This window comes from Magallana gigas, chromosome 5 (genome assembly GCF_963853765.1).
Source record: "Magallana gigas chromosome 5, xbMagGiga1.1, whole genome shotgun sequence".
In the NCBI taxonomy this organism is placed as follows: domain Eukaryota; kingdom Metazoa; phylum Mollusca; class Bivalvia; order Ostreida; family Ostreidae; genus Magallana; species Magallana gigas.
The window spans coordinates 35,195,149-35,218,787 of record NC_088857.1 but is presented as its reverse complement, the minus strand read 5'-3'; the positions used below and the strand labels follow the sequence as shown (position 1 = coordinate 35,218,787).

Sequence of the window (23,639 nt, the reverse complement as noted above, 5' to 3'; positions counted from 1 at the left end):
TTTCAGTACGTATTCAACATAAAAGTATATTAAAAAAAAACCTTTTTTATAAATCGTTCATGTTTTCTGAAAGGCTAAATATACAATCCTGCAAGTTTTTTTTTTTAATTTAAATTACGTGTGATCACTGTTGGAGTTTAAAAAAACTTTCAATATATGGATATTTTGTGCAAAGACTTAAATATTACATGTACAATGTTGTACCTCTTCTAAGACCATTCCTTGTTTTGAAAAAAAAAATCCTCATTTCAGCACAACCTATTTCTTAAAAGATATAACAGTCAGTTCGTCATGTATACGGCAGTTTGTATTGGTTATTTAACCCCATCAAGGGCCGAAAAGTGGGGTTAAGATGATGCTGAATTCCTTTGTTGTAGAACCCGATGTCCTCTACCTCCTTCTTAGATTTGCTGGTCAGAACTTGTATATTGATATTAAAACATACGTTGTAGGAATACGAGTCTCAATCCAAACTGTATCAAGGCAACGTGTAAAGCAGCTATCGCACGCTTTTTGAATTGAAGGGTGAACAGCTTCCCTCTTCTTATTGAGTTATTACAGTATCCGAAGAACAGTTAATGAAGATTAGTCTCATTTACTTAATCAATTTGAACTTCTAAAAAATTTATTTACCAATGAATGTACTTAAGAGGCCAATCACCTCATACTTTAAATAAATTCAGTAAATAACAAAACACTGTGTAAAAAAAGAGTTGATATGCTGCAGCTATTTGATATTTGACACATAAGATCTACAAATACATTATTGTATGAACTTAAGTTTGATTTTACTTTAATAAAACATTTCCTAGAATTTGAACTTATTCGCTGTATGTGTCTTCCTAATTTGGTATTTACAATGTAACACCTATGCATTTCTTCATATTGCCTTGCTAAGACACCGGTTTTAAAGAACCATGAGTCTCAAAAAGGTATTCAAATTAATACCTAATATTTCCGGACAAATTATTCGTTATTACACTAAGTCGAAATCGATTTCTGTCTAATTCGTTCCTCAAACAAAAACAAATAATCATATTGGTCTCCGAAGGTTATTTTTTTCCGATTGTCATGTGTACATGTGCTAGCGACAAAAAATTGATACTGCATGTAGTATTTATTTGATATGGTGAAAATATGTGCAATATTTCTTTCCCACCAATAGTTATCTATAGATGCTTATAAAATGATATAAAATATATAAAACCATAAATGAAGTTAATAGCCAAGAAAGTTGGCGTCTTCCTGATCCAGGTTGCAGTATATGTAGGTAAATCTAAATTGTACTGAAGCTCTCATAAACTGGTTAAGTGCATACTTGACAGCCCATGGCACAGCGATACGAAAAAAAGAGAAAGATTTACCTTGTGTTGTTGACATCATAATGTCATCCCTCAGAAACACACTGCGGGATTTGTTAGCAGTCTACAAAACTCTCATCGTGTTGATTACACCATTAATACTAATTGTGGTACCGCTGTCATGGAATACAACGGTGAGTGGAAATAAATTCCCTGTAATTTATAGGAGTCTTGGGAAATTCAGATCTCATTCAGACGCAACCTTTGTTTTTTGTATTGCTTTGTAATTTCTTGCTTGTCTTATTTTGATGCATGAATAAAAAAAACCAACAACCTTTCCGTTGCCCTTTAGAGCGCTGTCGTAACATTTTATTTAAAATTGTATCGTGGTCGAGTAGAAATCAACAGCAAGTGCAGGTGTGTATAAATGTTCTCTACAGAAATTTCAAAATAGTTGGGATTGTGTAAACTCTACTAATTAGATAGGGCTGTTTCTTAAGTAATGCATAATAAAGTCTTATGTCATAAAAGTTATTAACGTACTTCTGTTGGATAATGAACTATCGTAACTGTTATTTCGTTTTTACTATCACACTATACAAGAATTCATCAAAAATTATAATGGGGGGGGGGGGGGGTAGTTTTTGGTGTAATTATCTCTTGAACTCCTTTAAAAAACGCTGTACAACTTATTCAACAAACAAGATATCTCAGTAGTAATAAAGTTAATGTGATTTTATACTGAATAATGAAAAAATAATTCATTCTTAAAACAATACAATATTTTGAAGAAAAAAATCGCGATTTTTTTTTTTAACATTAGCTCAAACCAGGGTCTTCAAAAATGTGTGTCTGACCTTTTTTTAAAGTGCTGTCAGAGTTACAACAAGTGGGTGATGTAAATACATACCCCAGCAACGGTGCCATTGACATACAAAAAATGGGCAACGGTTGATTGATGAATGTATTTAAGATTCATGGTCAAAGGCTCAATTAAAACATGTTTATTCAGGGAATAAAGATGTTCTAAAAGGAGAAAGTTAAAGAAATGCTATGCTCTTACACTTTTATTGATATAAGTTTCTCTAATTTCAGGAGGGAAAATGTGCTTATGGACTACTACTTATGGCTGTGTACTGGGTGACAGAAGCGCTCCCTCTAGCGGCGACGGCGCTGCTTCCGGTCCTCGTATTTCCTTTGTTGGGTGTGATGAAAGCATCCGAATTGAGCAGCAACTATATAAAGGTTTACAAAACCGATAACATAAACACATTTTATAATTATATGATATACATGTAATTAATGCAACTAGTTGCTATAGAAAAATTACCCACCCCCCAATTTTACTATTGAGCTAGTGAAGACCGTAATACACGTTACATGTATGTACTCTTCTGATCAGCAATTCTTGTGTGTCGGAGTTTTTTTTTTTTTTTTTTTTAAATTTCTTTGAATAAATAAAATAAAAATACCAGCGTATGATAACTTTACATTTATTTTGCAAATTAGTTGATTTTTTATCCAGAGTTCCTTAAATCATGTCAAGACTCTTTTCATGCTACATTGTAGCTACTACCATAGCTGTAAATGTATTAAATACGTCATTCTTTTTTTAATAGAAAATCGTCATGATGCAAGCGAAATTTTCCGTTTTTTTTGCTTTTTTAATTTTTTTAATGTTTCAAATTATCGACAAGAAAATGAGTAAAAGTGAACCAAATTTTGAATGCCAGCTCAAAATTTTCGAAACATGAATAAGCTCGTGTCCTATTTTTGTTTTGTTTAAACAAGCTTATGGTTAAATAGAAAATATCATTGCTCAAATTTATTAATTCTAGTAACTCATAGTCGGTTTAATTCAAAATAAAAAAAAACTTCTACCATCCCACAACCTATGTTGACAAATATTAGAAACTATAGATAAATGTACATTGTATGATGAATAGCAATACTGTCCTTTACAAAACGTGAGATTTTTGACGATCAAAAGTACAAGTATTATCTTGTACATGTACATGTATTTTTTTTTTAGCATGAAGCTATGATGGCTGTGAAAAGTTTTAGTGTTCAGTATATCAGATCTTTATTAATTTCATATTTCATTTAACTTTGTTAACGTGTTGTGATCCGTTCATAAAGGGGCTGGATGGTCGTGGCAATCTAAGGTAGACCTAAAGGTTAAAGCAAATACAGGAAACATGTAATGTACGAAAGCCGAGAAGGATCATTCGAGATTCGAGATTCAAAATACGAGATTCGAAATACGAGATCCGAGATTCGAAATTCGAGATTCAATATCTAAATTAACCAATCAAATCAAGGATCTGAAAATATGTATCCTAGCGACATCAAACTGTTCTAAATAAAGATCATCCGTACATGCTCTTATATACAAATAAATGCTATGTTCACTTCTCCCTACCTAACTTAATAATTATTCGTATTTACTTTTACACAGAATATCTAAGTAGACTAGTAATAATGCAGTGTGCTTCGCGGATCTAAGTGATTTTGTTTGCCCTGGTGCATTTCCACCTGATGTGTTTGAACCCTGGGGTATTTCACCACCAGTAATAGTTTAAACCCCGGGTTTATTCACCCCTTTTGTGTAAAAATTCGGTTATGGTAGAGAACTTCATAAGCGTAGCTAATTTTTTTCTGTAGGGGGGTCCTAGGCCATTTTAAATAATTTTACTATGTAAATTTATTAAGCTCCAATTTTCCCGACGAGGGGGTCCAGGTCCCCTGACCCCCTCCTTTCTAGATCCGCGCATGAAGATTAGTACATGTATCAAAATAATCTAAATATAAATAATCAGTCCGGTTTCACAAATAAATATAAGCATTACTTATCTTTTTTTATGTATGCATACAGTCATACACTAGTACTATGATTATAAACAAATCATTGAGATATTATCACATCATACGGAATTATTAATTAATACAATTTTTTTTCCTTTTCCTCAGTAAACAACGTATTTTTTTTTTAATGAGTCTTACCTTTGGAATTGTTTTCAATATAGAAGGATACCTACTCTCTACAATTAAAGATAGGGATGATATGGTGCCAATTTGTTCACATTGCCGATTTCTTGTGCAGAGAACAGTAAAACTTTTTAAAAATTTGATTGTACATGAATATTTCAAAATTAATTGTTGTATTTTGTTATAATTCATTCATTGATATATCAACAAGAATAAATAAGAGGTATAGACAAGCATATGTATCACAGCCAAGTTAAGATTCTCTGTAGTTTCCTACCCCCCCCCCCCCCCCCCCTTCCCCGCACCAAAATTGACAATAATTACATATAAATCATACCCGAAAAATGAGTCGTACGTTTAAAACTAATTTTGTCAAAATGTATAGATTCATTTGGTTATATTTTAGTCCATTTGGGTACATAGATGCACCAGCGCAGCTCTAATATATATTTAATCTGGCCATAAATTCAAAATATTTTCAAAAATTAATAGCTTTAAATCCAGTGGATCAAAAAAGGAAAGCAAGTCGAACTCGATGAGTGCTAATACCTGTGTTGAATGAATGGTACAGTAGGATATGCGCAAAAAAGTCCCGTCTACTCTTTCCTACCCTATATTTTTTTGGAAAATTAAATCCGATTATAAGAGTCAAATTAAAAATCAAGTACGGATATGTACCTGTTTATCAAAAGTAAAACTACTCATAATTTATCTACAGTGCATCGTTAAGGAGCTACACAGAAAGTTATATAATAATTTGCCGAGCCAATTAAAAAAAAGCCTGGAAAACGAAGAGAAAACAAAGTGGGGGCAGAATAACTGACAAATTAATTAGGACTATATAGCCCCCCCCCCCTTGAAAAGTATATACTGAAAACAGATTATCGAATACAACATCCGAACACAATTTAAAGAAATTTTCATGGTTTTTTTTTTTATCATTTTCGCTAGTTAATGTAAGACATCACGAACACCCCAAACCCCCTTACGGAAAAGGAAATGCTAGGTGGTGAGAGAGAGAGAGAGAGAGAGAGAGAGAGAGAGAGAGAGAGAGAGAGAGAGAGAGAGAGAGAGAGAGAGAGAGAGAGAGAGAGAGAGAGAGAGAGAGAGAGAACGAGAGAACGAGAGAGAGAGAGAGAGAGAGGGGATGTAAATCACAGCTGCGCTAACATCGTTAAAATTAAAGCTTGCTAGTTGGTCTGCCCTACCCTAGCTACCTCCTCTCTTTTCTCCTTTTAGAGGCTTAATTATTGTCTATATATGCTTGTGTCAAATCAAATCAATTTCAAATTCTAAAGCAAAATTGAATTTGACAGTACAAAACTCTCTCTTTCTTTCTCTGTCTCTCTCTGTCTCTCTCATATCGACAATGGCATTGCCATACCCTACAATACACTATTCCTATCTGGATTGTTGTCGTTGAGGTTGTAAATCATTATATCTTCTATGGTTTAAAACTTTATCATAACCTATATTTTGACATGTCGATTATTTCATTGAATTCCGTTTCATAGCTAAAACCACACTCAGTTTTAATTATTTAGATTAAACAGATCTTTCTTCGCGAGCCGATTTTTACACAGTTAAGGCGAATATACTTCCGGTTAAAATTGTTCGGGGGAAAATACATACAGGGCAAACAAAACCTCTGAGATTCGCAAAGCCAACCGTGTTATCACAAATTTAATTGTTTATTCTGTGTGGGGTTAATTCATCGATGTTAATTTAACCATTTTATAGTCACTATATAAGAGCTATTAAGACATTTATTTGTAGGAAAGAGCATGTACGAATGATCTTTATTTAGAACAGTTTGATGTTGCTAGGATACAGGATTCCGATCCATGATTTGATTGGTTAATTTAGATATTGAATCTCGAATTTCGAATCTTGAATCTCGTATTTCGAATCTCGTATTTTGAATCTCGAATATCGAATGATCCTTCTCGGCTTTCGTAGTAATGGGATTCCGGTTCATTTAAATAAAAAAATTATAGATAAAACAAAAAATAGCTTTAAACAGTGAAGTTACTCGATATACATGTATGTTCATAAGAATGATTTGAATCGGACATAAAATATAAGATATATCATGTTTTAAATGGATCGATGTCGTAAATCGGTACCTGTCGTTTTTTGAACAAGCATTGCATAATCTAAGCGCGGTAATACATCTGGTTTCCTCTAATGTGCAGAGAAAGGATTGCAATTATGGTATCTAGACCTATAAATTTTAATTTTTAAAAAAATGTTTTGGCATTGATCACTGCGTCTTCTGAATTCAGCTTTTTGCGGTTTTTTTTTTATCAAACCCGAAACTTTGAGACAAGGCGACTATTTGTCCCTTTAAAAGTTATAAATCTATGCCGTTGCGAGGAACCACAGTCAATGAAACTTTAAATGGAGAACGGGATATCATCCGTGTTATTTGTCATTTGTAATATTCTGACGGAAATATGATGTCACAGGCTAAAGGATTGTTTTACGATATTTTGATTTGTAATTATGGTAATTTGACGTGAATTATTCCGTTGAAGGAAATTGTTATCGGTAACATTGAGAATGATCACCGTTTAACCAACAAGTCCTGCTAATTTTCGATTATTTTAAATGTAATGTTTTGTAGTATAATTTGTTTCTTCATTTATTGACTACCTAGATTTTGGTGGGTTTTTCTTTATTGAGAAATGGTTGATAACTCTTCACAGTCATATATGTATACTGGTTTTATTATTTCACTAAATGAGTTTGTCAATGAAATGATCCGAAATGGATTGTTGTTGATCCTAATGCATTAAGACTTTCCCTTTGCTTTTAAAAGACTTTAAAAACCCTATGAACAAAGGTCGTTATTAATGGTAAGAAGCATACCAGTATTTTTGATGAGAGACAGCAATGTATGATTGGCTTCATTTCTGGTTACCATTTCGTTACTTTAGTAATGGTCCGAACGTGCAGCACCGGACATTTAAATTTTAGGGCTATTGAATAATTAAAATCAGGCATACTAGTGGTTAAATTACCTAAAAAAGGTGTATTATGCGACTAAAATACATGTAGGTGACTAAAAAATTGCCGATGTTATCAACTGTATGGGTTTTAGGAATCTTCCATATTTGGTCTTGGAGGACTGATGATTGCCATAGCTGTTGAGAAATGGAATCTACACAAAAGAATAGCTCTACGAGCATTGCTTATGGTTGGATCTGAACCAAAATGGTTCGTATACACGCAAGCTGTAACATTATATTTTAACAGGGTAATATAGTGAACTGAATGTTACAGTAACATTTACTATTGAAAATCAATCTTTAAAGTCAATCTTTAATTTTTCCATTTATAGGTTGATGTTCGGTTTTATGTTACCTACTTGGTTTCTGTCTATGTGGGTGAGCAACACAGCGACCACCGCCATGATGATTCCAATTGTGGGGGCGGTTCTGGATGAATTCAAACTTGTTAAAAAAGCTTCACATGCTGGTAAAAACAAAACCTTTTAAGAACACATTCAGACACTTAATAAACAGTTATGGTATTTCACTTACGCTTGTTTTTGAAAGGAATATCAATTTTTGTAAGGAATTTAAATTGCAGACTGTAGAAGTACATTGTCAAATATTTACCATTAAAGAAATTTCGTTCTTTTTGACTAGATGAGATAGTATTGACAGAGACAACTAATGGAGTTGTGAAAACAACTGACGTTACAATCACCGTTAATGGGAATAAGTGAGTAGTTTGTTTTATAGCGAAATATGAATTTGCTTTGCCCTTAAACTTTTTTATAATTCTTTAAAAAAAAAAATTAGGTTTAACTAATTTTGTAGCATCCAATTAGTTTTTTAATTTATTTATAGCTACATTAACTGTTGTTATTTTATTCGTTGGTCTGTGAAGTGTGCATTAACTATTTAGTAAATGTAAGCGATTATATTTACAAACGAATTGAACTTTGCAAGTCTTTATATGTTCCTTTTTAAATCAAATTTCACTCAAATGTTTTTTGTGATTTACAGTGACACAAAAAGAAATGTATTTACAAACAAAATATTACAGTTTCCATCAAATTAATTTGGTATAATTCACTGAACTTTTGTGTACTACTTTACACTTATCAATATGTATTGCCATAAAAAAGGAAAGAAGAGGCGCCAAAACAAGACGAGATTAATCGACCAAATGACAAGAATAGCACAAAACCCAACAACATGGAGAATATCTTTGACGGCGAGGAGAATAGTGAGAGCTACATCAGGATGTGTAAGGGAATGTCCCTGTGTGTGGCGTACGCTGCCAACATTGGGGGCACGGGGTCACTGTCAGGAACAGGCCCAAACCTCATCATGCAGGGACAAGCTGACCAGTAGGTAGTAGGGTGGGAGGGAGCTAATCTTGATGCATTGAGGTCTGTTTTTAGAATTGGCATCACTTTGATTATAATATTGTGTGTATTTCAATGGTAATAGGCATAATGACTATTTTTGCCATATACAGTATCTTTCTACATGTTTCTGGATTTAATGAGGTTCAAATTCAAATACATGTACCTTGGACAACCAATGTTAATATCTAGCTCACAGACGGTTAATAATATGTTATTTACATAACAAGGAACAAATAATTATGCAGTTTTTGATAATTACAAGTACATTCTGAACAACATACAACATGCTCTACCATGAATTAATAGAAGGAAAAATGGAACATCTGTGAAAAATTTAATCGTAACACGGGGAATAAATCATACATTAATAATGAAATATATATCGTAACAATGTCAATGTCGGACTTATCTCCTCCTAGTGTTAAGAAAATTGAAGGAAATTATCAATAAAACATCTAATTTCCATAGATCAACATCCGAATTCTTACAATATCAAATTACTTTTTTGTATCCAGACAAATTTCCCCTTTTTTAATACCAATATATAACTGCAAATGTGGTACCATTTTCTCATTTTATGCAGAATTTTCCAAGCATATGGAATGGAGAATTCCGGGGTTAATTTCGCCAGTTGGATGGTGTTTGCATTACCAGGTTCAATCATCTGTGTTCTGTTAGCGTGGCTGTGGCTGTCCTTCTATTTCCTGGGATGGAGGTTTGCTTGTTTTTCTGCCGTTTTGGGAGATCTCCATGCCTGGAAATTATCCAGAATCATATTCTTTTATAAAATGCATTTTTTAAAAATATATGTAGTAATGAATTATGTGTAATTTATCGGAAACAGACATGTTATGTACACATAAACATACGAGTTCTGTACACAATACTGCTAAGAACGGTACTGCCGTTAAAATTTTGAAACATACACAAGCATTTTATCGGATTTAACCGGGTTACACCTGACAATGAACGAATTCAACGAATACGATGAGGACAAATGCAAAGGATGACTAACAAATTGAACATCTTTCAATGAGGTGGAGTTATCCGGTACGATGTGACTGAGCCTTTACTCAAAATACAATGCATTTTCAGCGTTACAGAATATCCAATAGCTATACAGCATACCCCCTTTCAAAATGTACACTATAAATCTGTTACTTTCTTCTTTGACCATAGGAAGCACTTTTTGATACCATACAAGCAATGCAACACAATTTATTCACGGTAATGTTTTCATAGACGAGTAGCCCAATCGTTTGATTTTTCCCCCGGATTGTAGTAACAAGTCTGTCATTTTTATAAAAGATGTTATGAACCAGGCTTATCTATTTTTGTGTTCAGTAGATGAGGATTTATGACCGACGCGTCGCCTAAGAATATCATTTTTTTGCATATTTTTCTCATTCTGTGGTCCTCAAGATATCTAATTACTTATAGTTAACGTACGTATATCGGGTTAATCATTGTCACAGACAGCTAGGTGAAGCATGAGGTAGACAGTTTATTAGTCTTAAGTCGCGAAAATACCTGATATGTGTTATAACGGCAGGAAACCCAAACAATATAAAGTAAATCATATCTGTTAATGGTACGTCATTATCTAGGATTGGTATACATTTTTTGAACATCACTATCAATTTACACTAGACTAAGATGCTTTCTCCAATTAACAATTGTAAACACCCCTTTCCAGGTGTGTAAAAGTGGTCGTTTTCTTCTTTTAGAGGATTAGTTTGCAAGCGCCACAATAAAAGTAATGATAGAGTGCAAGCTACAATCCGCAAGTCCTATGACGAGTTGGGATCTATGTCGTAAGTACTTATATGATCAGCCATTGTAAACATGAACTACACGTATCCGTATATATTCAATTTATAATAGTTTATAGTTTGTTGGTTGATTCACAATTTTTTAACATTCATTGTAAATCCAAATTCTACTCATAAAGTAATTGTTCCGATTGCATTTGAAAGTGTTTTAGATGCAAGAGATTCTTATCTCTTACGACGCTATCATGATATATTTATAATTGATTGTTTAAGCTGCGTACTGTCATGTATTACATGAAATTAAACATTCATAATAAGTACTGACTATGTAAAAAAGGCGGTGAATCTGTTTGATATTAAAAAATTTACAGTTAAAAAAATCATTAAAATTACAGTTTTCCAGAAATCGTTGTTTTGATCCACTTCATCGTTCTTGTCATTTTGTGGTTTTTCCGGCAACCACCTTATATCGATGGATGGGGAGCTCTTTTCAAACCTGGGTAATGTTTTAAAATATTTAACTTTAACCATTATATTTTGTTGGAATTCAACTTTTCACCTACCGGTTGTTTTTAAAGCGCTAAGCATAGCTCACCACTGTATTGTTGTTAGACTTCTACTTCCGGTGCATCGAATAACCGCCCCCTATGAGCAGAAGTATGTACATCATTTTAACTAATAAGGGAACCAGTTTCGGGGGTTTATGCACATAACTGCACGGGCTGTAGTGAATCTAATGTTCGGGTTATTGTGAATTTAATGTACGGGGCTTACATACATAATTGCAGGGACTGTCATGCAGTGATGAGGAAATACAGTGCGTATACAGAAGCTGAACTGTTATATACATATATTTGTTATATACATACAGAAGCTGGGTGAGCGCTTTTCAGTACTATCAGTACTTTGATTTATTTAGATTTGTCGGTGATTCCGCTGCAGCTCTTTTGATAGTGCTATCATTATTTTCCTTTCCATCTGAACGTCCGGCAGTTCTTTGTTTTCGAAGGAAAAATCGTACGTCTTTTTTTCAGACATTTATGTTTTAGTTTATTCGATTATTCGAGAAGTATTTTTAAAATCCCTATTGAGCATAGCTTTGTGGAACTTAAAGATGCATGTTATTATTCAATTTATTCGGTTTTTAAGCTTTTCCTGGAGACAATCGACCACACAAATCAGTACCCGCTATTTTAGACTGGCCCACAGTCGAAAAGAAGTTTCCATGGGGCGTTTTGTTGTTGATTGGAGGAGGATTTGCCCTCGCTGATGCATGTGAGGTAAAGAAAAGGTCTTCTTAAATAAAAGTTTTTTTTCGTAAATGATGAATAGTTCATGATTTAAAAATTAATTTCTTGCAATGATGTGACCTCTAAGGAAGGCAAATAAGTTATCTTTAAATAAATCAAAAATATAAACCAGTACATGTACCATCTTAACAACAAACACTAATTTGTGCAGAGTGAGGCAGATAAAGAAATCGAAGAAAAATATTTTTTTCACAGAAATCCGGATTATCAGCATTCATTGGTGAGCAGTTAGAGGTGTTTAGTAGCATGCCCCCATGGGCCATGAATCTTCTACTAACATTGATTATAGCAATGCTAACAGAGGTCACAAGTAATTCGGCGACTACAACACTCATCCTTCCTATTCTCGCAAACTTGGTAAGTTTATGAAATTGAAAGCAAATAAGCATTTCATATAAGAGGTTTCATTTCCTTAACAGTGAGATTTACTTGTACATCGATACGTTTACTCTTTTAAATATAAACAGATGCTCAATTTTCTGTTCTAGGCCCTCAGACTGAATTTGAATCCGTTGTATCTGATGTTTCCTTGTGTGATAGCCGCTTCCTTTGCCTTCATGCTTCCGGTAGCGACACCTCCCAACGCCATTGTTTTTGCAACGGGTCATTTGTCAGTAAAAGATATGGTATGCAGTAATTTTTTAATTATAAATCTTCAAATTTAGTTCCTTAGTGAGTTAGAACGACAATATACCGCGACAATCCCTATAAAGCTGGTGTGATATAAGAATGAAATAATGTTTTCATTTTCATTACGTTTTAAAATTATTTGGTGAATTTTATGCCTTGTTATCATTTACACCTCTATGATTAAAATGTATGACTGTGATCAAAATTGTAACACCCCTTGTACTGATGTATTTCCTCTTCCTTTCAGGCGTTGGCTGGTTTTCCGTTGAATTTTATTTGTATTGGGGTCCTGGCACTGGCAACAAACCTGTGGGGAGAGGCCTACTTCAAACTAAGCGTTCTGCCGTCGGGATTTAACCGCACAGAACTCAACACGACAAGCAATATGATTAACATGTAGCAAAGGGAATGAATGCATTCGAACTTTTCCATGTATTATAAACTTTTTAAAGACTGAATAATAAAGATGACTTTTTATTAGAATATGTTTATGTAGCGATTATATACATTAAGCATATTACAATGTACATATATATAAATTTTTATATAGCTTTATTATAAAAAAAATAATATTTGAATTAAACATAACAACTGCATGATATTTTCTGACTTCAAGTTTGAGTTTTGTGGAATACTGTTTTATTGTAGGAATGTTTAATAAAAATAATTTATTTTAATTAAGTAACAGAGAAAAAATTTGAATTCTAAAAATAACAAATAACAAGCGATTTTCAAATTTTGAATATTGTGAAATCATTTCATTTTGTGAGGGCCAATTATCGTGGATTGTGGGAGTTTTGCTTATTTGTGGGGTTTTAATTTCGTTGATGCGTCGGTGTTCAGTTTCAGTAGGAAAACTTTATCTTTCACAAGTAATAGCTTTCCAAAAAGCTTGCCTGACTAAACAAAATTATTCAATGAAAGCATGCATGTATCAATTAGGCTATCTTATTAGAAATGAATTTTAATTTTCGCTGCTGATCATAAATTTATAAATGGAACGTGCAAATTTAAGGCGAAATGTCAGTCTTTTCTTCGATATAGAACATGTACATATATATCACTTGAAATTCATTTATTCTATTGATTCAATTTTTTTTTTAGGAATGTACACATATCATATAAGTGCAGGTGAGAACCTAGTAAGTTGCAAGAACTTGTGTTCGAACCCTTTGTATATTATATATACAATAAAATATGTTCAAACCATAAGTGCATGTAAGCTAGAAAGCTGGAGAGTAAATAATCTTTCTTTTGTCATGAAAATCCTTATCCGTGAGGGGGGGGGGGGGGGGAAATCCTATACTTCCGAAACAATGTGCCTAATGGTTAGGTTTAACTTAGCAAAAAAAGTAGCAGTCCCCCCCCCCTCCCCCGGTTCTGACGCCTATGCTGAAAGGCAATTTTAAAAATTTCCAACCATATGAAATATGAAAGGGTATACAAACACGCATTGTTTTTGAATGTGTGTGAGCAGCTTCATCAAAATCATCTTGATAAGCGATTTAAAAAGGATGAATTCTCAAATTCATGAAAAAACCCAACTGTAACTTCAATTCAATTAGAATTCCTTATTTGCAGTTTCATTTATTGCATGCCGCTTCAAAAGTGGAGGGGGGAGCAATCCATGATATTTCCATTTATCATATAAAGTTGAGAAAAGTGCCAGCTGCCAAAAAAGTGGGGAGGGGGAAGCAGCCCCCTTCACCCCAACCCCCGATGCTACGTGCCTGTGATGTAAACATATGGTGTGCTCTGGGGTATTCGCATGATCGACTCGTCAACTAATCGGTGCGCAAAGAGTATGAATGAGACATTATGGCGCAAAATCCTGCTATTACCGTTCACGCAACGAATGAACTCATCCATTGGCAGAAGATCCATGGGGAGGGGGTCAGATAAATTTTTTTTAACAGCTACATACATGTATTATACTTTGGATCGGATGTTTTTGAAGAAATCTAACAAATAAAGAAACACACCTGATTAATAATTGTTAAATTTAGTAAGACACGGGAGTTATGACCCCTTTTCAAGATTAATGAAATCGCACAGCTGAACGAAAATCGGGTCACACCCCGCTTCGGGGATTTAGTTCCTGCAGTAATCATTCCAGCTGTATAAAAATATATTTGATTTAAATCCAAACTGATGACTCTCTTGTAATAATGATAATCCAACACCAATTATTACTTACATTGTACCGTAATAGACAATATGTTACAACTTGTTGTGATGACCCCCTCCCCCGTTAAAATTTAGTGGAATGCTGATCTATTTTTAAATCAGGATTACACACGTGCACTGCATGGTGAAGGTCCCTTTTACTTGAAAACTCTTGCTCGCAGTTGTTATTACATGACATATAACATTTTCATCAATTGTGAATGTAAATGCTGACATCTTAAACATGCATTGGTTAATCTTTTTTGTGAAATTTAATGATATTGTTTGTCCTATTGTCTGCACTGTTTCGGAGATTGCAACTTTTAAACCTTAGATATGCCTGACGTCATGATGTCAGGCAATAATTTGTGTTCTTGGGGAATTTGGGTAAGGGCTACCCATGAATGCCACAAAAATTGAGCCATAGTGAATTCTATAGATTGCACAGTAGTTTTCTTTAAAAAAGCATGTTATTAGTCCCCTACCGGTTTTACCGGAGGGGACTTTAGCTTTCCTCTGCGTCCGTCAGTCCGTCCGTCTGTCCGTCCGTCCGTCCGTCTGTCTGTCCCACTTCAGTTTCCACACTTTATTTTCTTTATGCGTTTGTGGAATAATATGAAATTAGCTGAACAGCTTCAAAATGTCAAACTACAGATCAAGTTTACACTTTCATAGCGTCTGGTTGACATATTTTCGAGAAAATTAATTTTTTATATTCCATTTTTTTAATGTTCTGTTTTGTTATCGGGTTCGGTGTGTATTGAATAAACGAGGAAAGTACGAGGGTCAATCAAAATATACGAAGACAATGTGGCTATATATCATATATTTTTCATGAAAGTCATACTTAACAGATTAATCTGTGCACCAACACTTATGTTATTGATATGCGAAGTTTTAGTCCATTTGATGAAACGGTATTTTTGTTACCCCTTTTTAAAAACAACATGTTTTGTCACCACGGCGCACGGTAACGTTCAAAACATGACGTCAATATTAAACACACACAGTTTATAGATAAACCCCATCTTTATATCACGCTTAGTCTCTTGTGCCTTTCTCCTTACAATTTAAAATTGCTCTGAACCACTTAACATCTTATTTGCACAAATTTGTTCGAGAATCATAAGTTAGTTCTTCAAAGTTTTCATTTTCTAACCGTCTTTCTCTTTGTTTACAGTAAGGATAACCCTGAACGTCGGTTGACGCTACTTATTTTTTGACCAAATATTTACAGATATTCTACTCTCTTTCGGATTGTTTTATTTTCAAAATACAATTACCACCACCCCAACAAAATTTATTACAGTTAAACACAAAATTGCAAATAACTGTTGACTTATTTTTTGCACCATTGAGCATTTTTACAGCTTGTGTCGGCTTTTTCCTGGATTAAATCCATTTTGTTTGTACCTCTCGTTGCGCCGTGACGTCCGGCGACGTCGATGTTTTTAGTCGATTCTAAAGAGGACTATCTTTCTTTAGTTACTAATATCTGTTCGACAAAACAATATATCCCGTCATTATTTGGAACATAGAATACCAAGACAAAACTTAATTTGAGGTTTCAATATTATTTGGTTTTAAGCCCAATTTATAGAGATATTACTTTCAACATTATATGGTTTATTGTTGACATAACACAAATGTTGACCGTGCGCCGTGACCTCGTTTTCGCAGGATTAGATTCTAAATAATTCTTAGAAATAAAGGAATTTATTAACTTTTATTTGAAACTATTGTTAAAGTATGTCTACCAAATTTAGTAGTGGTATGACGTTAAGAAACATAGCTATGACAAAAGTCTTCGTATTTTTTGATTGACCCTCGTATGTAGTCAGAAATATTATCGTCCATTACTTGTACCATTCCTTTTATTGTTTCTAACAAACAAATAAGTTCTCTAAAATAGTGTCAGCATTGTTGTAAATCTAATCGACAGGGTTTTTTGTATTATGACAATCGGATGAGCAGGTAACCTGGGGTCCTAGTTGAGCGTACGTTTTATCCTCCTGTTGATTGCGGGTACAGAAGACGGTAAGAAATGATATTCTGCATAACAGTGCAGTTTTCACAAATTTCTACCAGCAAATACTAAATGGACTTGGCGAAAATACAGGAGATAAAATAAAGAGTATTTTTTTTTACCCATTTTTATTTAATTTCTACATCAACTATCATGTAGTTTGAATTTCCGGTTCTTTTATCTCTGATTAAAGCATAACATCTCGTTTATAATAGTTTTGAAATAGATGTATGCTTCGAAGCTTTCATAAAATAATACAAACCGGTAGGGGACGTGTATTGCTTATGCAATATTCTCAGAATGCTTGTTTTAATTAGTTTACGAGTTGATACATTCATCTGGCTCCATTATTAAAACCTTGAAAAGAAATTCATTAAGCATGTGTGGCAGTGCACTATTTACCATTCAATCATCTTAATTCTTGCTGTCAATGTTCGTGAGCAGTAAAATTTACCTGTTCATGTTTACCCTATTTCACGGGTTACTTTGGAGTTAGAGGATTACCTTTTTGTACGCAAGTACTAATATCCAGTTTATAAAATTAGATAAGCATTTATTGGACACAGATATGCATGAGTTACATTAAGACAGCCACCACAAGCAGAGATGGCTCTACATTTTACAAGTTTATATCGGTTAAGTCTTGTGCTGCATAAAAAATGATGTATGCAAATCAATTTAATTTCATATAGTTCATATTCGGATTTTCATGTAATATAATTGTATTCTCTCAGCATTATTCAACTTCTGAATATTCCTCTTTTGACAAAAAGCCCATTTCATAAGCTGTTTTGAATAAATCCTCCTCCTCTTTATCATCATTCTTATCATCAATATCATCATCATTATCATCATCGGTTTGCAATGTTTCAATATGCGCATTATTTCTTTTTTCCAATGACTCTTCTTCACTTTCATTCATTAGTTGCTTAGAATTGCTTGCTAAAGATTCCGATAACTGGAGCATTCCAAGAGTTTCTTCAGCGTTCCTAATCACATCATCTAGGCTTTGTGAATAGGATGTCGGAGGGACTTCCTGGATTGTGGATTGTTGACGTACTCCATCTTTATAATTTGGTGAATCGTCTTTTGGTCTGATCCGTAGCGGTAGTTGTTTTGAAAGTGATTTTGAGATTACTAGGGATATGATCTAAAAGAAGAAGATAAAATAAGTATGATATATTTCAAAGCTGAACACCTCTCGTAAATAGGCACCGTCACACAGGTATATTAATGCTTCGATATCGTTACACCGATTGTACACCTGAAACTCGTGGCTGATGTGTAATATTCCTTTCGAGGTCTTAAATTTTGTGCATTTAATTCTTATCTCATGTGCATATATTGTTTTTTTTACCTGTTTATTTCATGTTAGTATTACCCTGGCTTGGAAAAAGTGCGTAAAATTTGATAATGTTATTGCGACCGAGTATCACGATGTACGTCTGCAAAGGTGAGACCTCTACAGGAAAATATATACTCCAAACTCTTAAGAGGTCTGCGGCTAATATAGGGGTTGTAGGGGTAGCGGCTATGAAAGATAAATATGGCGGAAAATGCCTTTTACGAGCAGTGTTCATCTTTATTACAATAGAAATAGATCCCAATTCAAAAATAAATCTAATTAATAATAGGAAAATGATTGGATAACTGATTGATACGTACACGCAGTCCAAGTGTCAAAACGATGAAAGCGATCAACAAACCAATTAATCCAATCGATGACCCTCTACAATTCTTTTGTAAATTAAAAATAGTATTAGTATCTGCATCTATTTGTGTGTTATTTTCAAACATACAATGTATTATTATTTTGTATTTGCAAGAAGAACTCACCTCATTCCGTTCGATTTCTGTTGAATTAAAGCTGTTTTTGCAATATGAACCATAATTGCAAAAACAATACGCCTGCAAAAGCAGATACATGTACATGTATTATAATAAAGATAATTCTATAATGTACATATATTAGGAATGAGGAATCACTCTTTGAGTATTATGAGGTGATAATTTTGGTCGGGGGGGGGGGGGGGGGTGGTGGTGGTCAAATCCAATAGGACTTTATGATAGATTTGACTACGCTCCGACCGAAATTATAACCTCATAATATTCAAAAAATGATTCCTTATTACTTATATTTATATTATTCCCAATTTGTAATCTTTAAAACAACATTATTTTAAAACCGCTATTTTCTATGTAGCACATGCTATGTATGAATACGCGGCGAAGCCAATACTTTTTCTCGGTTATGCTATAAGACACGCCCATTTTGTGTCACTCATGTTTTATAAAGTTATTGGATTTTAGGGTTCGAAATTGATTCGTAATGTTATCACAGACAAAGACAGATGAAAATGTAAATATTTCCATTTGGAATATTTATGTATGTAGATATTTTCAAAATCAAAATGATAAATACGAATTTACAAATGTTAATAAGTCTACTCGGGGTTCTCGGCTATATCATAGACAAGACATTAAACATGAAAACACCTCGACGTATTTTTCATATTTTGCGACGTATTACGGCATTCTTTAATGAATATACACATTATTTTCAGCAAGATTAAACTAAATTGTTACATGGTTTGTGGTTTGTCGTTGTTTAGCCATTCGGAACATCGGCAACATCTTAGAAGTACTTGTTATTAATTGAAATACATCCCTTTGCAGAATGTTTGAGAGAAGAAAGTTTGAAAAAAACCCCTTAACATTTGATAATTTGTGCTTAGGAATAATAAATAATTCTCTGAGTAGAAATACCGTATTGAAATGCAAAATCTATGTAGTTTTCATTTAAAATTTGCAAACGAAGCTTTGGCTACATGTACTTGTAAAATTAAACAAAGTCTCACTTACCGCATGGAGAACATCAGACGAGAAGATTAAATATATTACGTCTACCATACAAAAACCAACTTCAATCAAGATGAACTGCAAATTATATTGATTCAATTGATGGCTCATTCATAATCATTAACTATTAAGTATAATAAATGGATAAAATAAAATAAATTGCTTAAATGCAAGATTTTACAAGAGCGATGATAAACAGTACAGTATGATCTGGTCATCTGCAAAGTTGACATAAAAATATTCAACTCTATTTAATATTAGAAACTTAAGGGGAATCATATATGGTCATTATGTATAATTGTACATGTAATTGTAATGTATAATTGTAATGTATAATTGTAAAAATGTCATTTAAACATAAGTACATCTTACAACTATTTAAAATATATAAGATTAACTTTGCAATATTAAGACGTAAACCAGAGGAACGATTAAGTAATATGACAGCAGTTAAACAAAAGGAGATTACTTTTTTAAAAAAGAGTAAACTCCTTTATTAAAGAGGGCCATCCAAGCCAATATTAGAACACTTGATCAAAGGCTAAACTAATTCAGAACTTAAGAGGAAGATGGTTCCTTTTTTTTTTTTCTTTTTTTTTGACAATTTCATCAGATTACTGTTAGATACATGTTCTTAATATGACAAAGAGAGTTCCAACTGATCCACATAACCCCTGGATCAGAAGGACATTTTCTCAAGATTGGAGGAAGATTCCATGTTCAACCACACAATGAACTCAGTTTACTCACATGTGTGCATGCGTATATGTAGAGAAGATTTATTTTAAAAGGATAACCGCATATGTACAATTCAAACAACATAGTATCACCCTCAGCAATAGAACTCTGACAATGAGGTCATAATTTTTTTTTTTAGAAGAAACATTCTTTCATCTAGTAGATAAGCTGGAATAAAGAGTATTTCAAACTGTAGTATTTGATCCAAAAGTATGAGCCCTGATGGAGGAGATAGTGAATTTCACAATCGTCTTTTGTATAAACTTGAATACTTACGAATTCAAGCGCACTGTCCAATTGCAACCAATTGAATTGACTAGCGTCAGCATTAAAAATCAAGGCGTACTATACAGTCAGTCAAAATTTTTGTGATGCACGTTATTAATTTCACACAAACACACACACAAACACACACAATTCGACCGATATGAAGACTTCACTTACGATGCAAGACTTATATTTATATCACCCGATTGATTCAGGTGACCTTTACAAAAACAAGAGGCCCATGGGCCACATCGCTCACCTGAAGAACAATAGGTATGATAAAGTCAGCTTAATGGAGTCATAATACAAACAATCTGGACAATGTACAATAATACATGCAGATCCTGTAAAAATAAAATTCATTTTCCCCCTTGGAACTCGGATAGCCCTGATCGCTGCCAATATTTACAAGAGCAGACTTTAATCACCGCTCCTGCACATATAGGGACTCAACGTTACGCAGGCAGGGATGACCGCACACCTACGCAACTCAACAGCTCAACCTAACGCAAGCAGGGAGTGCCGCACACTTGCGGAAGAAAGGCCTGAACACCAGCAGGGATGACCATACACTAGTGCTCCGCCGCAACCACCACCAATACAAGCAGGTATGACTGCACACTTGCATTAATGCAGTACAGGGCAGGTAAGACCGCACACTTTGTATCGAAGGTTAGAAAACACGAAGATTAAATAGAGCAGGGATGTTCAGACAGTCAATCTATTCATATCTGCTCAAGTTTAACCCCAAACAGTCACTCAACGTAATGCAAGAGACACTGTCCCTATATATGTGCCGGCCTAAAATAATTCATAGTATCTAAAAATTGGAAATCAAAAATAAACAAACTAATCCGGCCTAACCCAAAACTTCTTATGCAGAACAACTTATATACATTGAATATTTATTATTGTATAAATATAATCATCACAATAATTGGTTAACAGTGGATGCATTAATTAAAATAATCAAGAATCAATAAATCAAGGGCAATAACTCAATACAGTAATACAAAAAGATTCTAATGAAAAAATAGCTGCCTGCTTCAATTTTATAGTCATATCACATGTTGAGTATTGCAGTTCTCAAAAAGATCATTTACAATTGTTTTAAATGGGATATTTAGCTACATCAAACTCTGAAACTACTTGTGAGGCCGAAGAATTGTCCTGGAGCCAAAGTTTTAACAATTATAAAGAATAATCTTGCTGATTAGTTTCTGAGAAGAAGATTTTTAAAGATTTACTCTATATGTTCCTATGTAAAACTTTAACACCCCCCCCCCCCCCATGTGGCCTCACCCTACCCCCTGGGATCATGATTTTCACAACTTTGAATCTACACTACCTGAAGATACTTCCACACAAGTTTCAGCTTTCCTGGCTGATTAGTTTCTGAGAAGAAGATTTTTAAAGATTTACTCTATATATTCCTATGTAAAACTTCGACCCCCCATTGTGCCCCACCCTACCCCCAGGGATCATGATTTTCACAACTTTGAATCTACACTGCCTGAGGATGCTTCCACACAAGTTTCAGCTTTCCTGGCTAATTAGTTTCTGAGAAGAAGATTTTTAAAGATTTACTCTATATATTTCTATGTAAAATTTTAACACCCCCCCCCCCCATGTGGCCTCACCCTACCCCCAGGGATCATGATTTTCACAACTTTAAATCTACACTACCTGAGAATGCTTCCACACAAGTTTCAGCTTTCCTGGCTGATTAGTTTCTGAGAAGAAGATTTTTAAAGATTTACTCTATATTTTCCTATGTAAAATTTCGACCCCCCCTCCATTGTGGCCCCACCCTACCCCGGGGGTCATGAATTTCACAACTTTGAATTTACACTACCTGAGGATGCTTCCACACAAGTTTCAGCTTTCCTGGTTGTTTAGTTTCTGAGAAGAAGATTTTTAAAGATTTACTCTATATATTCCTATGTAAAATTTCGACCCCCCATTGTGGCCCCATCCTTCCCCCGGGGGTCATGAATTTCACAACTTTGAATCTACACTACCTGAGGATGCTTCCACACAAGTTTCAGCTTTCCTGGCTTTCTGGTTCTTGAGAAGAAGATTTTTGAAAATTTCTCGAAATTTTTCATTAATTTCTAATTATCTCCCCTTGAAAACAGGTGTGGCCCTTAATTTTCACAACTTTAAATCCCCTTTGCCTAAGGATGATTTGTGTCAAGTTTGGTTAAATTGGCCTAGTAGTTCTTGAGAAGATGTTAAAAATGTGAAAAGTTTACGGACAGACGGACAGACGGACGGACGGACGGACGACAGACAAAATGTGATCAGAATAGCTCACTTGAGCTTTCAGGTCAGGTGAGCTAAAAAAGATATAAATGCAATATAGAAAGTAATTTTGATAGTAAGAAATAAAAAAGTGCGACAAGATTTTAAATAGTTAAAACTGTAGTTGAAAGAACGTACATGTTGAAAAATATAACGTAAATACTGAGTTTTGCAAACTTACCATTCGGAAAAAAGTCGCTTTTCGTTGATACAAAAAACGCATCCCAAAGATTTGGTTAAACACGTTGATGTAAATGAAAGCCATTAATGATCCCAGGATCCCAATGATAGTAGATTCTGCATTGTTAAAACTAAGAGATAATGGCTGATCCGATAGTTTTTTAAGAAGGCCGTTGCCATATATATATCCCGGTACAAAGATCATTAGTACTATTCCTATCCAAAATGCACCATTCAGGACCTTGAAAATTAAGAATATCACACTTTTATTTAATTCTAAACATTGGAAATAAAACAGAAATTTCAATATTTTTCTTGTCATAACTATATTCATTTAAAAGCATAAAAAATTTCCTATTTGTGTTTTGCAACGTAATTTAATCGTGATGTAGTATACTACTAAGAAATAATCGCCTGAAATTAGGCTTTGACGGGTTAAAAATACTCGGATAATAATGTTTATACAATGTTTTTGATGAGTTTCGAATAAAAGAAAAATTGATAATACCAATTGAGAATACTTCTAATAAAAATTAAACCCCGCACGACATGAGCTGCCATTCTTATCTTTATCCTGATTTAGAAAAAGACATTTCACCTACATGTACGATATTTTACATCAAATTATCCTGTACTGTACCGACATGTATAGTTATTTTTTTTAAAACAATCGTTAAAAAGCAAGAAGAAAGAAGATCTAATCTAGTATGATTT

The 23,639-nt window shown here is 33.8% G+C and overlaps 2 protein-coding genes across 3 annotated transcripts; one reads left to right on the top strand and one right to left on the bottom strand.

Moving 5' to 3' along the window:
- The first annotated feature begins 1,294 nt into the window (after window positions 1-1,294).
- On the top strand, window positions 1,295-12,997 carry LOC105344070 (Na(+)/citrate cotransporter). Its single transcript, XM_020073620.3, has 14 exons — window positions 1,295-1,495; window positions 2,397-2,546; window positions 7,393-7,508; window positions 7,633-7,769; window positions 7,943-8,018; window positions 8,428-8,652; window positions 9,257-9,388; window positions 10,401-10,487; window positions 10,841-10,945; window positions 11,365-11,462; window positions 11,595-11,725; window positions 11,951-12,112; window positions 12,244-12,381; window positions 12,633-12,997. Exons 1-14 carry the CDS (start codon window positions 1,385-1,387, stop codon window positions 12,783-12,785), a joined length of 1,821 nt encoding a protein of 606 aa, XP_019929179.3. The 5' UTR covers window positions 1,295-1,384; the 3' UTR covers window positions 12,786-12,997.
- A 4,123-nt stretch (window positions 12,998-17,120) lies between these two features.
- LOC105324380 (uncharacterized) lies at window positions 17,121-23,463 on the bottom strand. 2 transcript variants are annotated; one of them, XR_010714060.1, is made up of 6 exons: window positions 22,927-23,463; window positions 20,619-20,661; window positions 19,440-19,514; window positions 18,414-18,485; window positions 18,243-18,314; window positions 17,354-17,727 (listed from the first exon to the last, which is right to left on the bottom strand). XR_010714060.1 is itself a non-coding variant. In XM_066084817.1 (5 exons), the coding sequence occupies exons 1-5, from the start codon at window positions 23,257-23,259 to the stop codon at window positions 17,314-17,316; spliced, it is 966 nt and encodes a 321-aa protein (XP_065940889.1). In that variant the 5' UTR covers window positions 23,260-23,434; the 3' UTR covers window positions 17,121-17,313. The 2 variants fall into 2 exon arrangements, 1 of the variants encoding a protein (XP_065940889.1); XM_066084817.1 differs by lacking the exon at window positions 20,619-20,661 and having other exon boundaries at window positions 17,121-17,727; window positions 22,927-23,434.
- Between the last annotated feature and the right edge of the window lie 176 nt (window positions 23,464-23,639).